Source organism: Dermacentor albipictus, chromosome 7 (assembly GCF_038994185.2).
Source record: "Dermacentor albipictus isolate Rhodes 1998 colony chromosome 7, USDA_Dalb.pri_finalv2, whole genome shotgun sequence".
Lineage (NCBI taxonomy): Eukaryota > Metazoa > Arthropoda > Arachnida > Ixodida > Ixodidae > Dermacentor > Dermacentor albipictus.
In genome coordinates, this window is record NC_091827.1 from 34824157 (window position 1) to 34843096 (window position 18940).

At 45.6% G+C, this 18940-nt stretch overlaps 1 protein-coding gene across 5 annotated transcripts in view; it reads left to right on the plus strand.

Annotated features, from left to right (window-relative positions):
- Window positions 1-18940, plus strand: part of LOC139047794 (protein PALS1-like) — a 44730-nt gene that overhangs the window by 23323 nt on the left and 2467 nt on the right. For 4 of the 5 annotated variants that reach the window (XM_070521874.1, XM_070521876.1, XM_070521877.1 and 1 more), the window contains 12 exons: window positions 330-505; window positions 2451-2636; window positions 4623-4845; window positions 7368-7564; window positions 8582-8827; window positions 9561-9636; window positions 10519-10700; window positions 12583-12770; window positions 15458-15522; window positions 15590-15667; window positions 16718-16885; window positions 18217-18419. In XM_070521874.1, coding sequence (XP_070377975.1) covers window positions 330-505; window positions 2451-2636; window positions 4623-4845; window positions 7368-7564; window positions 8582-8827; window positions 9561-9636; window positions 10519-10700; window positions 12583-12770; window positions 15458-15522; window positions 15590-15667; window positions 16718-16885; window positions 18217-18419 — 1988 coding nt within the window. The remainder of the gene's footprint in view (window positions 1-329; window positions 506-2450; window positions 2637-4622; window positions 4846-7367; window positions 7565-8581; window positions 8828-9560; window positions 9637-10518; window positions 10701-12582; window positions 12771-15457; window positions 15523-15589; window positions 15668-16717; window positions 16886-18216; window positions 18420-18940) is intronic. The other variant, XM_070521875.1, reaches the window with a different exon arrangement.

An 18940-nucleotide genomic window follows, 5' to 3' on the forward strand; every position in this document is an offset into this window, starting at 1 on the left:
AGTAGTTACACTTGAACTTTACAGGTATGCTGAGGGAAAGCCTCTTTTTCAGAGCAGACGTCTCTTATTTATATTTCGGGTTAATATAAGAGGTAAACCGCACATGTAATAGATTTTTCGAATCTGGGTATAAGTGTTGGAAGAATTAACTACAATAAAAAAGAAATGGTAATTTTGTACACTGTCCTTTTCTTTTGCAAGAAAAGTTGGCAGTTAAAGAGATGATTAGTTGTTAAGTAGTTCAGACAACTGACAACCCAAACGAAAGTCAAGGTCGCCAATAACTTGAGTTACTGAAGCGAGTTGACTCGTGCTCCCCAACCACGCAGGCGATTCGGGTTTTCCCGAGAGCAGTGCACTGACCTCTGCCAACGGGCACGCGGCGCCTGTCGTCGCAGACCAGGAGCTCGAACTGACCCAGCAGCTGCCAGAACCCATGCTCACCTCACCCAACCCGCCCGTGCCCACACCCCGAAAGTCGCTCTCCCCACCTCCCGGCATGAAGGTGCGGAGACGCTTCCCTGCATTGCAGTCGCAGGGCATGGCATTTCACTCACATTCCCTGCTTATCACACACTTGGGGGGGAGGTGGGGGCTTATCTTAACGCCTGCGCCCTTATCAGAGCAGACACCCCAAGTAGTCTGTTCCTGGTGTGCGTGTTTGTCTGAGGGTGAAATAACTGCCGTCTGCTTTGCTGATAAGTGTTGCTGATAAGTGAAGTCCCTCCTGTAAGACGAACATGATGGGGGAGGAGGGATCCAGTGCGATATTGCGGGAGTTGAAAAGCAAATGTTGACGTAGCATGGTCCCGAGGCACTGTGAAAATTAGGCATGGCAACAAGAGTGTGTCAATGCTATATAGTCACGCTGTGGCTCCTAATTTTTTTATGGTTTGCATGCCAGTGTGTCAAGGGCACCAAATAATTTTCTGTTTATTTTTTAATTTTTATTTCTGATTCTGCTGAAGCATCGCACACATGTGCATTGCATGCAGAATATGATGTAGCTGCACATTACTGATCTGTTCTTGATGTGTTTGGTTAGAAGTAAGGTGCTTTGTTGTTTCAGCATTAATTTGTACATTTTGCTGTTTTACTTACCGCTGGCATACCATGCTTTACAAAATTTTTTCAACTCTGCCACGAGAGTGTTGTGCGATGATTCCAAGCATCATGTATCGGATGAGGGAGTCTTGCAATAACTTCTTATTTGTACCCATAATAGTTACTGAAAAATGTATTTGCATAACACAGCTCGTGAGTTGCCAATGGATTTTGTGAATGTTGGTGAAGTGGAGTCTTCTTGCAGCAGCTAGCCATTTCAGAAAATATCAACTTTGTACCTTGTTTGAGGCCACAGAAAAAAAACAGCGGAACATGGTTGCTTAGAATTTGTAGGAAGTGCGGCCAAAATAGGCTGCGTAAGATTGTTCAGTACACAATCAGCTGTATCCAGCAGTGGCATGGTCAGCATGTAGCGAAAGGACTTTGTTCTAACATTCTTCTGTGGCTGTCCTGTGTGACTCACACACAGGACAGTCACACAGGACACTATGACTGATTTCAATGCTTGGTCTGTATCAGTATCCTCACTGCATAAAACAGGCGTATCTGTAGTGCTGATAAGTACCACGGTATAGGTAAACATATAATGTAAAGAGACAAAATGAACTAGCACGTACTAAGCAAGCAGCCATGACAAAACTAGAAATTGCAGCAACATGTAGGTGTCAGCACTGGCAACATTTTCTGTTGGTTTCGAGGGTGAAACCCGCTGCGGTGGCTTAGTGGCTATGGTGTCGCGCTGCTAAGCACGAGGCTGCGGGATCCAATTCCGGCCGTGGTGGCCACGTTTCGATGGGGGCGAAATGCAAAAAGTGCCCGTGTCCCATGCATTGAGGGCACATTAAAGATCCCCTGGTAGTCAAAATTAATCCGGAGTCCCCCACTATAGTGTGCCTAATAATCAAATTGTGGTTTTGGTACGGTTTTACCCAAAAATTCAATTTGTGGGTAAAACAATTTATGTATTTCCTTTTTTTTTACTGCAAAGCACATGGGCAGAAAAGAAAAAGAAAAAAAAACGCTAGCAGCACTTTCACCAGCAATAGTGTCATAGCCTTGTTACTTCAAAAAGCCTGAAAAAAATTAAACAAAAGGAACTGATGTAGGATTATGAAAGTGACATTGCCACCAGCCTTTTGCGTTTCCATTATTTGATTACTTACAGAGAACAAGCACAGTCTGTGCCCACAATCGAAGTTATAGTATGTATTCACTATACAAGGAGTGTCGATCTGCCCATGCAGCCTGACTGAGCATTCTCCCACAATGCCCCTTCGGACTAGGCGTGCATTCCCGAACTTTGTTGAGGCTGCCAGCAAAAATTGTCAGCACCAAGCAATGAGCCTGAGTAAAATGTTTTGCCTGGGTGCTCTCCTGACCAGCAGGGTCCAGCCGAGGTGGAGACAGGGCAGTCGCACCGCGAGATGGCCGTGGACGTGCCCGAGTCTTTTGTGGCGGTGGCCAAGACTGCGCCGCGCTACCCGCCGCCCCCAAGGCCTCAGGGCTCTCCCCGGCTCAACGGATCGGCAGCACCGACGGGAGAGCAGCTGGAGCGCATACGAAAGTACCAAGTGAGTTTCCCTTGTGAATGCATGTGCATGAGTCGTGGCACAGTTGTTCTTGCTAGCTAAATTTCAATGGTAAATCTCTAACTTTTGGTTAGCAGCACGTAGGAACCTGGATACCGTAAAAACCGGACTATAGGTCGAACCGGAATATAGGTTGATCCCCCAACTAACGAATTCTCAAAATGAAAAAAATATAAATATATTTTTCAATGGCAAAAGTACCGAAAGACATGACACCCTTACCGTGAAACAAATGCGACTCAGGGGGTTGCACAATGGTGACACTATTTATTTAAATGCTGCTCGCATGTGCACCTGGCCATGTTTTTAGTGGTATCGCGCGACCATCGACCCGCGTGCTTGTCAGCACCTTGTTAACGGCGCTGAGCAGCGAAACAAACGAGATACGCGCATGTGTACACATGCCCTTACTTTCGCTATTTTGCCGCTCTGTGCCATGATGACAAGGTGCTGACAAACACGCGGGTCGATGGTCGCGCGATACTGTTAAAAATTGGCAAGGTGTACAGTACACAGAAGGGCACGAAGTGCGCAAGCGCTACTCCGAATCAGAGCAACGCCTTTAATCAGAGTCGGATGACGAGTGCTTCTCGCTGCCCAGTCCATAGGCGCGTGCGATCTCTACCGCTTTCAAACGGATGCATTTGGCAGTCACAGGCAGCGATCTTACACGCAGCTCTCGGACGGACTCCGCAACCTTCCCTTCCAGTTCTGCAGTCCGCTCCGATCCAGCACGAAATGACGTTTTCTTTTGGTTGCTGCAAGTTGTAATACGTTGCTTTTGCCTCCGCCACTACCGAATGGTCTTTTCGGATACTTCAAGTTCGCGCTGTGCCGCCAGGTTGCCGTGGGCTTCCGCGTACTCAATCGCCTTTTTCTTGAAGGCGACGGTGAATTGATGTCGGCTTCCGCTCATCGTGAAACAAAATGAAAATGCAGCCTTTAATAAATATAACTTTGCGACAATGGAAACGCAAAATGCCGGTGCCACAACGTCGCCACGTCGCCATAGACGTCGTGCTGCTGCTGATGGCGATGGCGGCCGTTCACTTCATCCGCCCATTGTTGCAAGACTTCCGTAGTTTTTCCACCAATGTCCGGTATATAAGTCGAGGGTCGACTTTTCGCGATGGTTTTTTGAAGAAAAGTTCGACCTATATTCCGTTTTTTACGGTACTTGTAGGAACAGGAATTGTTTGACTTGAGTACGTTAAGTTGGTGGCGTTGTGCTTCGAGTTTGTAGCGTGGAAGTTTTTGAAGAAACAGGTAGAACTCTGTCATCCACTTGTTTTGGCTCCCATTCATTGAAAACTTGTGCACTGCAGATATGTGGCATAGTGCCACCAAATAAGGCAGTTAATTTGTTTTCATCAATATTTACATTAAACAGAAAACTTCAAGTTCGCCTTGCTCACGAGCATTTGTATAAGAAGACAACATAAAAGGAAAACTAAAGCCCTGTTCTTAGTTGTCTTGCGCTGGGAGCTGCACAGATAAAAGAAAATGGCGGCACAAATGAAGGAATGAAAGCACAAACTACCAACTGTCTTACTTGTAACCAAGAGCACCTTTACACCTGCTGATAGGTTGCTGATGTCAGAGGCTTTATGAGTATTATAAACCAAAGTGGGTATCGTAAAATATTTGTGAAGACATTTTTGCCCATAATATTTGCCCATAAGAATATTTGCCCCATGTAAAATGCAGTGCAAGGCAACTATATACTCCCACCAACTAGCACTGTTTAATGCACAGCTGAAAGTTAGACCTCATGCTTATTTAATCGGTATCACAAGGGGCGCTAATGAGCAGGCAAATAGGTCTAAGCCAAAGAATAAGCACCCATCTCCATCTTTTGCTGGTTTAATTAATGCACTAGTCAATTATCCAAAACGAACTAGCCCAATTTCAAACTGTCGTTCAAACTGTCTCACTAAGGAGCGTCGTGCCGCACCCTCGGTTTTGCAGGAGGAGCTGCGGATACGCAAGGAAGAAGAGGAACGGCTAGCGCAGGAGCAGGAGTTCCTGCGGTCGTCGCTACGGGGCTCCAAGAAGCTTCGTGCCTTGGAGCAGAATGCCCCGGAAGGGATCCTCAATGCTGCCTTTGAGACGGACTCTTTTGGTGCCACTCTGCCTTCGGATGCCCGCCTCCTGCCTCTCAGCCCACACAAGCCTCCCAGCCGCATTTATGGTGAGGACACATTAATTTCTCGCTACTGGGAGTGGCATTAGGCGGGGCCCAGATACTGCCGAACACCTTGGCCTTCAGGATCCTGACCAGCTGCTAGAAGTTGTGTAACAGCTTTAGCGTCCTTACTCCCTTAGGCATGTGCGTAATGAATTAAAGACCGCACACAGTCAGCTGCATCAAGTCAATGTCATTGAGCCTCAGTCAACTGGAAATACCAGGGAATTCGCTTATAATGTTCCTCTCCAGAAAAGGAATGTCACTCGACTTAAAAAAATGATACATACAGTCTTCATGAAAGGTGTGCATCGTGGTACGAATTCTGCAAAAAGGCCGAATTCTCGAGCAATTGGTGGCTGCAACCAGCAGAATTCTACAGCACTGCGTTTGCCACACGTACTACCCGTGAATGCTGTACAGTCAAAACGCGCGACAATGAAATATTTTCGTATCCTTGGCGAACACTCGTAGGATTCAATGCATTTCGTACCTCTCGACAACAAAATGTCGCTGTACTACAACCACGTATCAGTGAAATTTGACGGAGCGTAACCTTGCATATTACCTACTCGCGCAAGGCTAGCAGGCTCCAAAACGTGCTCAAATGCGAGTGCTTTGCACTGAAATTGTATAAAATACTACCACATTACAGTTGCATGGCCGTCGCCATTTTTGTTTATGAAAACCAAGTGCCGGGAGCGATCACGTGCGCTGGAAACACGTCATGGCTGTCATCTTGTTTGATGATCGCCTGTTCGAAGCAGCACGCATGTTGCTATCAACATGTGAAAAATGTTTTTGCACATCGAGTGCAGTGCTTAAGGTGCGCCTAGGTGAGCGAAATGCAGCGAGAGCAAGGAAATCCACACCCCACAGACGTGGAATAGTTTGTGGTGCTTGAGATGGTAGTCACAGTATGGAGTGCCATTCATAGGGTCTTGATTAAGAGATTGTCAGGGGATACGCATCCCTTTCTTCAAGAACGCAGATTTCGGGGCCACCCGACAAGCATTGCGTGCAGATTTGGGACCGGACGTAGATTTGCGCAAAGGGGCCTTAATCTCGATCGATTGCCTTTGGATATCGGCCTCTAGAGTATGTGGAGGAGTATGTTTACCTAGGTCAACTAATCACAGGGACCCCGGACCATGAGAAGGAAATTCACAGAAGAACAAAAATGGGTTGGATCGCATACAGCAGGCATTGTGAGCTCCTGAATGGGAGCTTACCGTTATCATTGAAAAGGGAAGTTTACAATCAGTGCATTTTACTGGTGATGATAGATATACGGCGCAGAGACTTGGAGGCTGACAAAGCAGCTTGAGAACAAATAAGGACCGCGCGAAGAGCGATGGAATGAAGAATTCTAGGCATAACTTTAAGAGACAGAAAGAGAGCAGTTTGGATCAGAGAGCAAATGGGCATAGACAATATTCTAATAGACATTAAGAGAAAAAAATGGCGCTGGGCAGGTCACGTAATGCGCAGACTAGATAACCGTTGGACCATTAGGGTAACAGAATGGGTACCAAGAGAAGGGAAGCGCAGTAGAGGATGGCAGAAGACTAGATGGGGGAGTGACGAAATTAGGAAATTTGCGGGGGCTATTTGTAATCGGTTGGCGCAGGACAGGAGTAATTGGAGATCGCAGGGAGAGGCCTTCTTCCTGCAGTGGACATAAATAGAATGATGATGCTGCTGCTGCTGATGATGATGATCGAGATATGTTCACGTTTAAGCTCAACATTGGACTTGTCGGTGCCTACAGGCGACAGCATGCACTGTCACGTGGAGCACTGTTGCTCGGTGTCTGGTGCAGACTTATGCAAAAGCTTGCAAAAGTGATCATATCACGGCAGTGCTGCCAATGCTGATTGATGCATGCGGCGCACTTTGTACTGTCGACAGTGCGGTTCTATATCCTCAGGCAAAGCTTGCCAAAGCAGGCTAACGGAATTTTGATGGTAAGGTTTCATTCTGTAACTCATTACCTATCTGTGCGGTCTCACTTCACACCAACGAGATTTTTGGGAAAGCTAATTTTTTCACCTTCCCTGCCAATTTCATTATTGCGAGGTTCAGCTGTATATCTGAACTCTAGGCTGCACATTGATCAGCTTTTTTGCAGATTCCACTCTCTGTAAAACTTTTTATGTCAATGGTGCAGGGTTTCCAGAAGGTCAGTGTCTTTAGCAAATCTATATGTCGGTTTTGTTCGAATGACAAGAAGACTGAAACAGCGAATGTAATGCTAGAACTAGTATAAACAATGCGTAAAAGAACAAGGACACAAGGAGAGAACAACCAGGATGCAGCACTCTCACGGCAGAAGCAAACTTATTTTGGCGTGAGCACCCACATTTCAACAGGAAATTGTGCACTCATGCCAAAAGAGAATCCGCTCCGACTAGCCCAACTTGCTGTTGTTCTACCATAGCTAGAAGATTGCTGCAAAACTTGTCGCATTTGCGAATGCTTGCCACTGACGATGTTATTCCCCTTTCCCTTCTCCTGCCTGCCTGCAGAAGCTCACGAGTTGGAGCAGTGCCTCAAGAGGCTGGAGCCCCTGGCGGAGCCGGGCTCACTCTCCTGCGTGGTCAGCCTGTTGAAGGAACCGGGCTTCCAGGGGGCGCTGGCCGTCAGCAACAATGTCCAGCAGGCCTGGTGCTACCAACGGCCGCCCACCCCCATCTGCTCCAACGCTCAGGACCTGGCTCAAGAGGTGGGTTTGGCCACTTCTGTTAGAAGAGGAGGAGGTAGGGTTTGCATGCTTCAGCTTGGTTATCACTAATGGCACATTTGGGTGGTCGTTTCAGAGTGGTTTTGGGTGGTCATTTCAGACTCTGAAACTACCACCCAAATGTGCCATTAATGCTGCCATGGCAGTGCTGCAAAAGTAGCGTAAAAGAGCAGCCAAACGTTGCTTCTAACATAGGCTGGGCTGCACTGATGATAAGGAAGCAGGATTATCTCTTCCACAGCCGGTTATTCTTGTAATGCTGCTTTAAAGCTGTTTTTCACCACCTTCATGGTACTGCCATAGCGCTCTCAAACGACCACCCGAACATGCCATAAGACAACGCAAATGTTGGGCAGGTTTCTGGGCAGTGGCACACCAAAGCCGTAGGACTTCCGGTGGGTTTGAGAACTCCCTCGTACAGCTTCGCTGTCTTTGACATTCAAGTTGATCAGATTTGTATACATTTGCAAAACTTCTGTTACTGTGCTTTAAAATCGGCGTTCTATATTTAGTTTCATTGTACATAGGTGACGCATCAGTCAGCGAATCCTTATGCTACTTGGCAATTACCGTGCCCAAAGTTTTGAAACACGGGGGCACATACGGAGCTTTACAACTGGTGTGGTCGAAGGTCACTGCTCACACTTGCAGTGTTTGCTACGGTCTGTGCCGAATAACTGCCAGAATAACTGGATGCCAGAATAACTGGTGGCCCTGCACACAAGTAAATACAATGTGTACCCACGGTGGCTCACTGAGGAGCACAAAGGTCATAGGTTCGATCCCCAGCTTTGGCGGCCACATGTTAGTAAGGGTGAAATGAAAAGGTGCTCGCGTACTTAGATTTCAGTGCACGTTAGAGAACCCCAGGCAGTGAGAATTCATCCAGTGCCCTCCACTACAGTGTCTCTCATAGCTCCAGTGCTGCTTTGGAGTGTTAATCAATCACACAGTCAATCATTCAATCAATCATTTGTGCATTTCGTGGTGCCTGTGCAGGTGCTGTCCCTACTGGAAGGCTGTGCTTTGCCCGAGGCAATGCAGCTGCAAGACTTTTTGAGTCGGCTGGATGTAGATGGGTTGCTGCTGAGCCACGACCGCATTGCGTCGCGCTGTGGAGCGTCGCCACGGCTCGCCCACTCTCCACCTGGACCCGGGGGCGCCCACGAAGCCCTGGACAGGGCATCTCATTATTCAGAAGACAGCATCAAGATTGTCCACATTGACAAGACTAACGAACCTCTGGTGAGATCACAAAAGTCACTAAAGTTTGGTATGGCTGTGTTGTTATTAGTTGACGTGCACTGTTGCATGGTCACAGTCTGCACAGTCATTCCTCGAAAGCATTGTTGACAATTAAATAATTACTGTACAGAGCACATGTAGGCTTCAGTAAATTTAGTTCTATGTGATTCACCTTCTTGACTATGTGCTGGAGACCTAATGACTTTATCAATATCTGTTTTTCCTGTTCTATCCTTCTCTTTGTTTTGACAAATTTCTCATTGTCATCTTGAGTCAGCAAAAGGATGCTAGCTAGATTGTTCATTACTGTGCTCCTGATTTCTGCATGTCATGCTTAGTGGCACATGCAAAAGGTTTCAGTGCGAACATTAAGGCTAGTTTTCATTTCGCATGCACTGGATATAGGTAGTTAAGTGCCTTTGCCCGTAGTTTGAAAAGATGCTGAGGCAGGCACTGTATCTCACTGTGGTAGCTATGTTACTGCTCTAACCACTTCAGCCAGGTAAAGTTGAAACAAGCCCAAACGTGCCCATGTAGGGCTTTCTGAGATAACGGTGTAGCTTGATGAAACTGTGGCAGGTAGTAGAAAAGAGCATTGTGGGGGATCAGCTTGGAAAGTTTAGAAGTTGTATATTGCATGCAGCTGTAGATGGGTGTGATAGCCTTCACAATATACGTGAGTGATTAAAGGTTGATGTGACCGTTTGATTGACTCTTCCTTTTTTTCTTTCAGGGTGCAACTGTGCGCAATGAAGGGGAAAGTGTCATAATCGGACGGATTGTCAAAGGTGGCGCAGCTGAAAAGAGTGGTAAGGGAATAAGATTGGATCTAGGCTCTTGTGCATGGAGTGTTTGAATATCTTAGAGGATGGAAGATCGAGCCCTTTGGTACGGGCATAGCTACAGCTTTGACGTAGCTAAACGAAGCGGCACAGCTGAACTCTGACAAAACCCCACACAAATCGCGAAGCACGGATGCAGCGCAGTAGCTCATTTGTTGGCTTTCCTGTTTACCAAGCGCACATTGTCACAGGGGCATGGTTTCACTCCCAAGTGGCAGGTGGTGTGCAAAGCTTTTCTTTTTTTCTTTACCATTTGTTGAAGGTAAAGCTGGGGAGAATAAAGTGTTGCCTTATGATGACTTAGCAATGACAATGTTTGTATAGTGGAAAGGACTGACAGACATACATGGCAAATGCAGGGGCAGTATTTTTGAGCAACCACTTTGGGGGATGCGATGACTTTCGGGTTGAAGCATACGGACAACAGCATTCCTTGCAGTGTAGAACCAAGCTCTTCGCACACTGTTAGGAATGCTGTCGGCCAAATGCCCAAAAAGTAAGACGAGCCACACGAAATACTAGGAAAGTGATCATATCCCCCAAAAGTAGTTGCTCAAGAATGCTGCCCCAGTTTTCGAGCTCTTAACTGCCATAGCAGTAAAATTTGCCTGCGAAGACGTTCATCCACATTACAGAAACCCAGGCGATCTAGGCTTGTTCGTAGACCTCTGTGTAGCATTCCTTATGGCTCAGATTGTATTCTTCTGATGTAAAACCCTGTTGATTACAGCATTGCTACGTTACGGAGCTTTTGTTTTGTTAATTGTGCCGTATGTCACTGTAAAGTTGGAAATGTGCCACAAGGACACAGCCTGGTTTCAAACACTTCTTTTTCTCTGCTTCCTTTAGGCTTATTACACGAGGGCGATGAAATCCTGGAAGTGAACGGTATCGGCATGCGTGGCAAGTCGGTGAATGAAGTCTGTGACCTGCTGGCAACAATGACCGGCACCCTCACATTCCTGATAGTGCCATGTAACCAGGAGACCATCATGCCTCGTGCCACAGACACCGGCATGATCCATGTCAAGGTGACTTTGCAGTGTGCCTATGGTTTGATATGTGCACAGCAACAATGATTCACTTTCACAATTCCTCATTGAGGAACAAACGGGCTCAGACAGGACATAAAGAATGGAACTTCACTTGGAATTATCGTATTTACTGATTCTGACGCGCCCTCAATTGTAACGCGCACCTGTTTTCTGTGACAAGAAAAAGAGAAGTCCTTTACAGTACTGCATACCTCATTCTTTCATACAGAAATACAACTTTCTCTCATTTGGAAAACAGATTTACTCCCAATGCACTAAAGTTGCGATAAATAATAAAAGTCGCAGTTTCGCCTGAAAAGCGAAGCATCGGCTGCGATAGCAAATTATTAGGCAGCTATACAAAGTAAGGATAGTAGTTTATTGGCCATGCAAACTTGTAACCATTCGCTTACTAATTAGCAAGCATGGTGTCACGCGTGCACAAGCAAACATGAACACGTCGCACTCGACGACCTTGGAAACTGTCTATCAAAACGCTGGAGTGAGGAAATGCGGTAACAGGAACGATCAAATTGACCTTTGTGCTGCCTCTCGCTTCAACGCAAACTAAGTGACGAGAACACAGCGCGGTGCACCTAGACGCGTAGACTCTGTCTTCTTCGCAGATCGCTTTCAAAACAGGGGCCGGGCCGTACGCAGCAGCCGTAGGAGTAGAACGCCTCTCCTTCTGTGTGCACCAGTCCCTCATGCAAGTTTTGGGAACTCTGAACACCCGTGATGTGGCCCAATTTCCATCCGTCTCTGTACACGTGATTACTTTCCTCTTGCCTAATTGTGGCATCATGATGAACACGGCTTGTCTTTGCAGTCGGCACTTCTATGTTGATGGAGCAAATGCAAAAAATGGGAAGACAGACAGTAGACTAGCCTAAGCACATATACTACATCGCATGGAGGAAGCTATACGAGGCGGCCATTTTGAAATGCTGATGGCGATATGGTAGCGCAGATTTAAGGTCATACTCTATTCTAATGCGCACAGAATTTTTGGGCTCGTTTTATCGCAAAAGAAGTGCACTTTAGATTCGAGTAGATACGGTAAGATCATTTCAATGAATGGCTGCATCTGTGCGTTTTGTTGTTTTGATTGCAGATGTTCGATGTGTATTAGATTTAACGTTACTGCTTGGAATCTCCCAAGTGGTGATATGGCATTTGTATTTGTCACTTTTTTTTTTCATTAAATGAAATACCAAACCCTTTAGGCCCTAGAAAATATACTGAAAAGTGTCAGTGTGCCCTAAATACATAAATTATGATAACACTTCATTCTGCAAACTAGTTTTAATATTTACCCAGGAGGTAAGTCACAATGTCGTGATACATTGGCTCAATTCGTTCCTGCGATCACTACAGCAGCCACAAGGGAGCAGAGGCAGAAAAAATGAACTCAGAGTTCCTGTTCACTTTTTATAATAAGTGTAATCATGCCTAGCCTTACTGCTACACAAAGTAAGCAAATTTTGCTCTGTGCTATGGCATTATGGCAACGTTGATGCCAGGTGTAGCATTTTGACATTGTCAAATTTTTATCACCTCATAGTACTCGAACAAATACGATACATTCATTACAGGACAAAGGCCTCTCCCAGTGATCTCGTTTCCTCTGCCACGCCTGACTGCACTTCCCTTTCTTTAATACCCATTCCTTTATTCTAATATTAGGCTACTGGTTAGCTGGTCTATGCTGCTCTATTATTTTCACTCTAATTCATACTCCTTACCTCCTGTCTGTTAACTTGTTGACGCACATTCGTTTCTCTGAGCAATACATACTAGCATTCTGAATTTCTAGGCATGCCATACAAGCGAAATTTGAGCACTGACTAAACGAGCACTGCGTGTGTCCCTGTCGTAGGCCCACTTTGACTACGAGCCAGAAGAAGACCTGTACATTCCATGCCGAGAGTTGGGCATCCCGTTCCAAAAGGGCGACGTGCTACACGTCATCAACCGGGACGACCCCAACTGGTGGCAGGCCTACCGCCAGGGCGAGGAAGACCAGACCCTGGCCGGCCTCATTCCTTCCAAGTCCTTCCAGCAGCAGTGGGTTACCTTCCATTTGCCTACAACTGTGTTTCCTATTTGGCAGACGACACTGCGGAAGTTACAACTTACCAACTAGCTCAGCTTTCTGTTGTTCTAAGGAAGCTACATACTTAGCGTGGTCATGGAAATGCATCGCTCTGCACGTTTCCTTTGGTCTACAACGTCCTGTAAACAAATAACTTTTTTATATATATGTTGAAGCACTATGATTTGGAAATAATGTTGCGTCCTATAATGATATTTCTCTGAAGTACCTCCTCTGCTTCTAATACATGATGCAGATGTTGGAGTTTGCGATGACAGGCTGTGCGCTATGGAAGCCCCACAGTACAAACATGTTGCCCCGCTTGTTCTGCAGTGAATACATTCAACGCCGGGTGTTCATTAGACCAGACACAATTTTTAAGATCGCCTGTGGCTGATGGCATAATTCTAGTCACTTAGCTGGGTTACTCAAAGAGGCTGACATTAGTTGCACAAGGAATCAAAATGCATAATCAGATAATTAACAGAAATACTAATTATATTTTAATTCATTACTCTACAGTTATATATTGCATTTCTTGAATTGTAGCCAGTGAGTTCAAACTTTCAGGATGACGCCAGTTTCGAAATATTCATTCCGAAAGTGTGCAATGAAATACATTGGCATTCCGGTTACTTTCATGTTTCAATGCATGAATCACTGGTGTGTGGGATTGTGTTTGCTTCATGATGCCAATGGTGTAGAAACTAGTATATAGAGGGCTGCCTCCATGTTATTCTCCGTGTATTCTTGATGTGAGTATAAATATTGCAACTGCATGTTTGACTGTGACAGCTACACATGTGCAAATAGTTTGTGTTCAAAGCGACTAGTGATCTGGGACGAATATCTTTTAATTGAATATTGAATAGCTGTTGTGCAGAAAAGTTATTGGAAACTGGCGTGCATAGGAACTATTGCATACCAAATTAATTACTTGTTCTGTGGAAGAATGGAACCAAAATTTAGTGCAGTACAACTAGCGAACTAAATGTCAAAGGTACAAAGAGGTTAATGAACAGCAAAGCATGATGCAGCTGCCCTTGTGCTTGTAGGAAGTGAATGGGAATAACACAAAAGTAAATCAGTGAACAAATTAAAGATGCAGACTGTTGCAATGACTAGAGGAAGTGTAAACAAGAGATAGCACTGTATCAATGCTTATATTCTGATTGAACGTCTTGGCTGCACTTATTAGACTTGTTGTTCATACTGTGACTGGAGATAGCATGTGCACACGTGTGTAAGAAATGCTTACTAAACCCAGTTACAGTGCCCCTTTCCACTCTCAGTATGCTTCACTGCAAGGCAGACATGATTCACCACTTAAAGGGACGCTAAAGGCAAATAGTAAGTCAAGCTAAAGTGATAGATTAATGATTGAGAATGTCTAAAGCGTCAATATTATCGCAAACAAAGCTTTAGTAATATAGAAATTTAGGTAAATACAAGACAAGATTTGAGACTCGCCCGGGACATTCAAGTGCCAGCCCAATGACACAGGTGCTCCTCATTATAATTCTGTCGCTAATACTGAACCTCTTGCAATGAAAAGATCATTGCAGTGCAGATGGAAGAAAGCGCTACTTGTCAGGTCTATTTGATTGCTAGAAAAAAGCTTTTTGACGTTGCCGTTGACAACGACGCAGGTTGTCGAAAGATTTCATTTTTGCTTGACTGCACCGCCTACTTTTCGCATTTCAGTGGTTTTGTTATCGCACAGTGCTGTGCTGTCTCGCAGAACTCACACAAACTGCCAGTAGCAGAGTATATAATGATGACACGGAATGCCCGAATGGTCCATGCCACTTGACCAAGAGCAGCTGCAGTGGTGAATCTAATACTCTGTCTTGGCTTGGTTCCTCCATGGCAGCGTGCTTGTGTTTTGCACAAAAAAACAGCGTTATTACTCACCGTCGTTACACTCGCCAACGGCAATAAAGGACAGCGATGATGTATGCAACGTCGCCACTCCCCACTCAGGGGTGGGTAATTTGTGTTGTGCTAAGGGTATGTGGACCCTTCAGACATGATTTTCTATTAAACTAAGTATTTTCATGGCACGAAACAAGTGCTGTGAGGTTTTTGGATATGCTAGGAGAATGCCAGCAAACTTTAGAGTAGGAAAAAATCGAGAGGCAGACAGAGACAAAGAGACAGGAAGGTGGCTGGACTAACAACTGAACTTTATTCAAGAAAACAACGTCCCCCAAGTCCGTACTGAACATACGCAGGCACAACAAAACAAAAAACACGGACTTGGGGACGTCGTTTTCTTGAATAAAGTTCAGTTGTTAGTCCAGCCACCTTCCTGGCTCTTTGTCTATGTCTGCCTCTCGATTTTTTCCTACTCTAGTTTGCTGGCATTCTCCTAGCATAACCATGTACCAACTAGCCCAACAAGCCACTCTCATGAGGTTTTTGGAATGGCATTTTTAACAGTACACGTTGACTTAACATATGCCTTAGTGTCCCTTTAACACAACTGTACTGCGGCGAAGCTGAATATAGGAAACCAAGCATTACACTTCGGAAAGTCTAACATTGAATTCTTGTCAAAGGGAACATCGAATAGCACAATATTAAAAACTGCTATTGAGGAATTCAAATGATTACTTGACACTAATGACAATGGTAACCTGCAATGTTTTTTGTTCAGGCGTGAAGCTATGAAACAAGCTCTGGCTGGCGGTGATGCGGGGTCAAAGGAGAAGACCAAGCGAGGTATTTCTTTTCTACTTTTGTTTGATAGAAGCGTAGTTGCTGATTATGTTTGCACTCTATGCAACAGGAAAATTTCTATGTGCCAAGAAACACCACAAGAAGAAGAAGAAAAAGAGCGGCGGATCAACTGGCACATTGGGGGACGGTAAGTGGCAGCTCAGTATTCGCACTTGTCTCTCAAATGTGCAGCACGACCTATTTGAACCAGAACAGTAAGGGGAGCAAAGGGAATTTTTCTTTTCTTCCTTTTTAGTTATAACTGCTGGAGCCAACAGACAATTTAGCCAGGGCTTGAGTTATTCTGCCTTTACGCTTCTTGTTCATTGCTTGGTGAGGTTTCGGCTTTGGCAGCCTTGATGGTGTGAGGTGACACACAAGGGTTTATTAGGCAGTGACCTCCTCCTGAGTTCACGTGCGAGGTGATGCTGGTGGTTAAAAGGACGTTCCACATCTACTGCCTTGACCATGAGTGGCTCTGGCTAATACTCCCAGGGCTAGATGTAGCACCCAAGAAAAGCGGGCAGGAAGGTGGCCGCTGCCAAGCTCAGTTGGTATAGCATTGCATGCATAATGCAGAAGATGTGGGTTTGGCCCCCACCTGTGATAAGTTGTTGTTTCGTCCACTTTCATATCCCTTTTCCTTATTCTTTCTACATTCCGGTTGCAAAGAACAGTTAATTAAATTAAATTAATTTGAACCTGGGGTCTTGCGCGTCAAAACCACAATCTGATTATGAGGCGTGCAGTAGTGGGGGGACTCCATATTAATTTATACCATCTCGGGTTCTTTAACATGTACCGGGGTTCTCCAACAGGGTTAGTTGGGGGAGTATGGGAGAGGCCTTTGCCCTGCAGTGAGCCTAGCCAGGCTGATGATGATGATCTAAATCTAAGCACACGAGTGTATTTGCATTTTGCCCTTTCCAAACGCACAATCTCAAGCTCAGTGGCCTAGCACCATGGCTATTAAGCTACTGTGGCGGGTCACACTCAGTTTCCTTTATGCTTTGCCTGGCTTCATTGTCTGTTGGCTTCACGTGGTTGTGAATGACCTGTTCGTGCTTTCAGTTGCAATATAGCACTGCATTGCGAGTGTTTTTTGTTTTCTTTCATAGCACATTGCCAAATGTTTCTCTCCTTTTAAGATTGTGTGTGTGTTGACTTGTTGACGTGCGGTCTTGGGCAACATGTGCAGACTCCGAAGCAAACGAGCCAGTGCCAACTTATGAAGAGGTGTCGCTCTACTACCCCCGTCCCAACTGCAAGCGGCCCGTGGTGCTTGTTGGACCGTCCAACATAGGCAGGCACGAGCTCCGCCAAAAGCTAATGGAGGACACAGAACGCTTTGCAGCTGCAGTTCCTCGTGAGTGTCTCCGGCGAGATTTATCCTAGAAGTCTAACCGAATTACGTAAAATTCATTTTGTCCAGGGGCATAGAGTTAGTATTAAAAAAGTTGTCAAGCTATGTTTAAGTTGCACACCTCTTAAGGCTTGCTCTATTTATGCTTGTCCCAATGCATTACAGATACCAAAATTCAGCAGGCATCTTTTTATTTAGTCTTACATAAGATACCTTATAAGTCTGTCTTCAAAATCTACTGAAGCAGTGGGCGTGACAAGCAGTTCTGAAGCACTACTCATCACTCCCCCTCCCCTCATTTATTGCTTCACTAAAGGGACAATAAAGGCAAATTATTAAGTAAGTCAACGTGGACTGTTAACATACCATTCCAGAAACCCCACGGCTCTTGTTTCATGCCAAGAAAAATACTTGGTTGATACGACAATTACGTAGGAAGGGTCCACATACCTCTAGCGCAATTCAAATCGCCCTCCTGCATATGTTGCATACGACATCACCGCTGTCGGTGAGTAAAAGAGTGCCTGACAGTTGTTGCTACACATCCTTGCGCAAAACACGAAAGTATGGCCAGAAACTGAGCCAAGACAGAGCTGACCATGCGAAAGAGGAAGGGAAAGCGCACACTGAATCACAAACGCAGTGAACACAATCTTCGACACTTGTTGTGATGGGCCTCGTTCCTTGCTACTTACAGTTTGTGCGAGTTTTGTTTGTCAGCAAGAGCAGCGCAGCACTACGCGATGACGAAACTACTGAAACGTGTAAGCGCAGGCGGCACAGAGTCGAGCGAAAACGAAACCTTGCGACCGCCTTCATTGTTGTCAAGGGTAACGTAAAAAAGTTGCTTTTTCTAAGAATCATAATGCAATGCAATGATCTTTTTATTATGAACTGTTGAGCACTAGTGACAGAATTATAATGAGGAGCTGCTACGTCATTGGGCTAGTACTTGAGTGTCTCATTTGGAGTCTCAATACATGTCCTTCATTTACCTATTTCTAGATTACTGAAGCTCTGTTCTCGATAATTTTGATACTTCAGACGGTCTTGAGCACTAATCTGTCACTTTAGCTTAACTTAATATTTGCCTTTAGTGTCCCTTTAACATCGTGACAGTTTGCTGCACCTTAATGGTGCAAAGAATCTGTCAAATGTGGTATTAACTCGTATTAGCAAGTGGTGGTTGGTCTGTCGACCTGGCTATCTTATTATTATGTCCAGACTGCTGCTGTAATTGCACCATTAGCTTGCGCTTTTCTATTGCTAGCTTTTATCGTGGGGAAAGAGAGGACGCCTGCTGATTTCAGCGACTTGCAACTTGTTTTTGCCAGACACCAGCCGGCCGCGAAAGGATTCGGAGATAGACGGGGTAGACTACCATTTCATTAGCCGGCCCCAATTTGAAGCCGACATCCTGGCCGGCAAATTTGTGGAGCACGGAGAATACGAGCGTAACTACTACGGTACCAGCCTTGATGCCATTCGGAGTGTCGTGAACTCTGGCAAGGTCTGCGTCCTGAACCTTCACCCACAGGTGAGGCATGGCGTCTGCTTCGCAGATGTTTGTATCAAATTGTGATGGCTCGCAGCCTGTACTGTTATCAACAAGATGCGTGCATAGGCCTACATGCCACCTAAGATCCCTTGGGGTTGAGTTATTTTGATGATCTCTGGACTGATACATCATGGTACTGCCGTCTTGGGAAAGGAATCATAAAAGGGTCTCCGAACCAGCTCTGGTAATTCCCAAAACAGTTGCGCGCTGCTCACCGGACTTTTCCGGTTCCTTCTTCACATGTGATGCCAACAGGGTCCTGCATGTGATGTCACCACGCTAAACGCTGCCGACGGCTCCATCTACGAGAGATGTAGATTCCAATCCGTCTGTTAGCACGTCTTTGCCATGCACTCGCATGCCCGCCTGTCCCCGTCTCACTTGCCTGTCGTGCATAATCAGCAGTTTTCACTTTGCATAGCATGTTTGTTCCGTGCTGTGCATGCAGTGGCAACAGCATGCAGCTGTAGAAGCACATCTGCGGTAAGCGGATGTTAGTG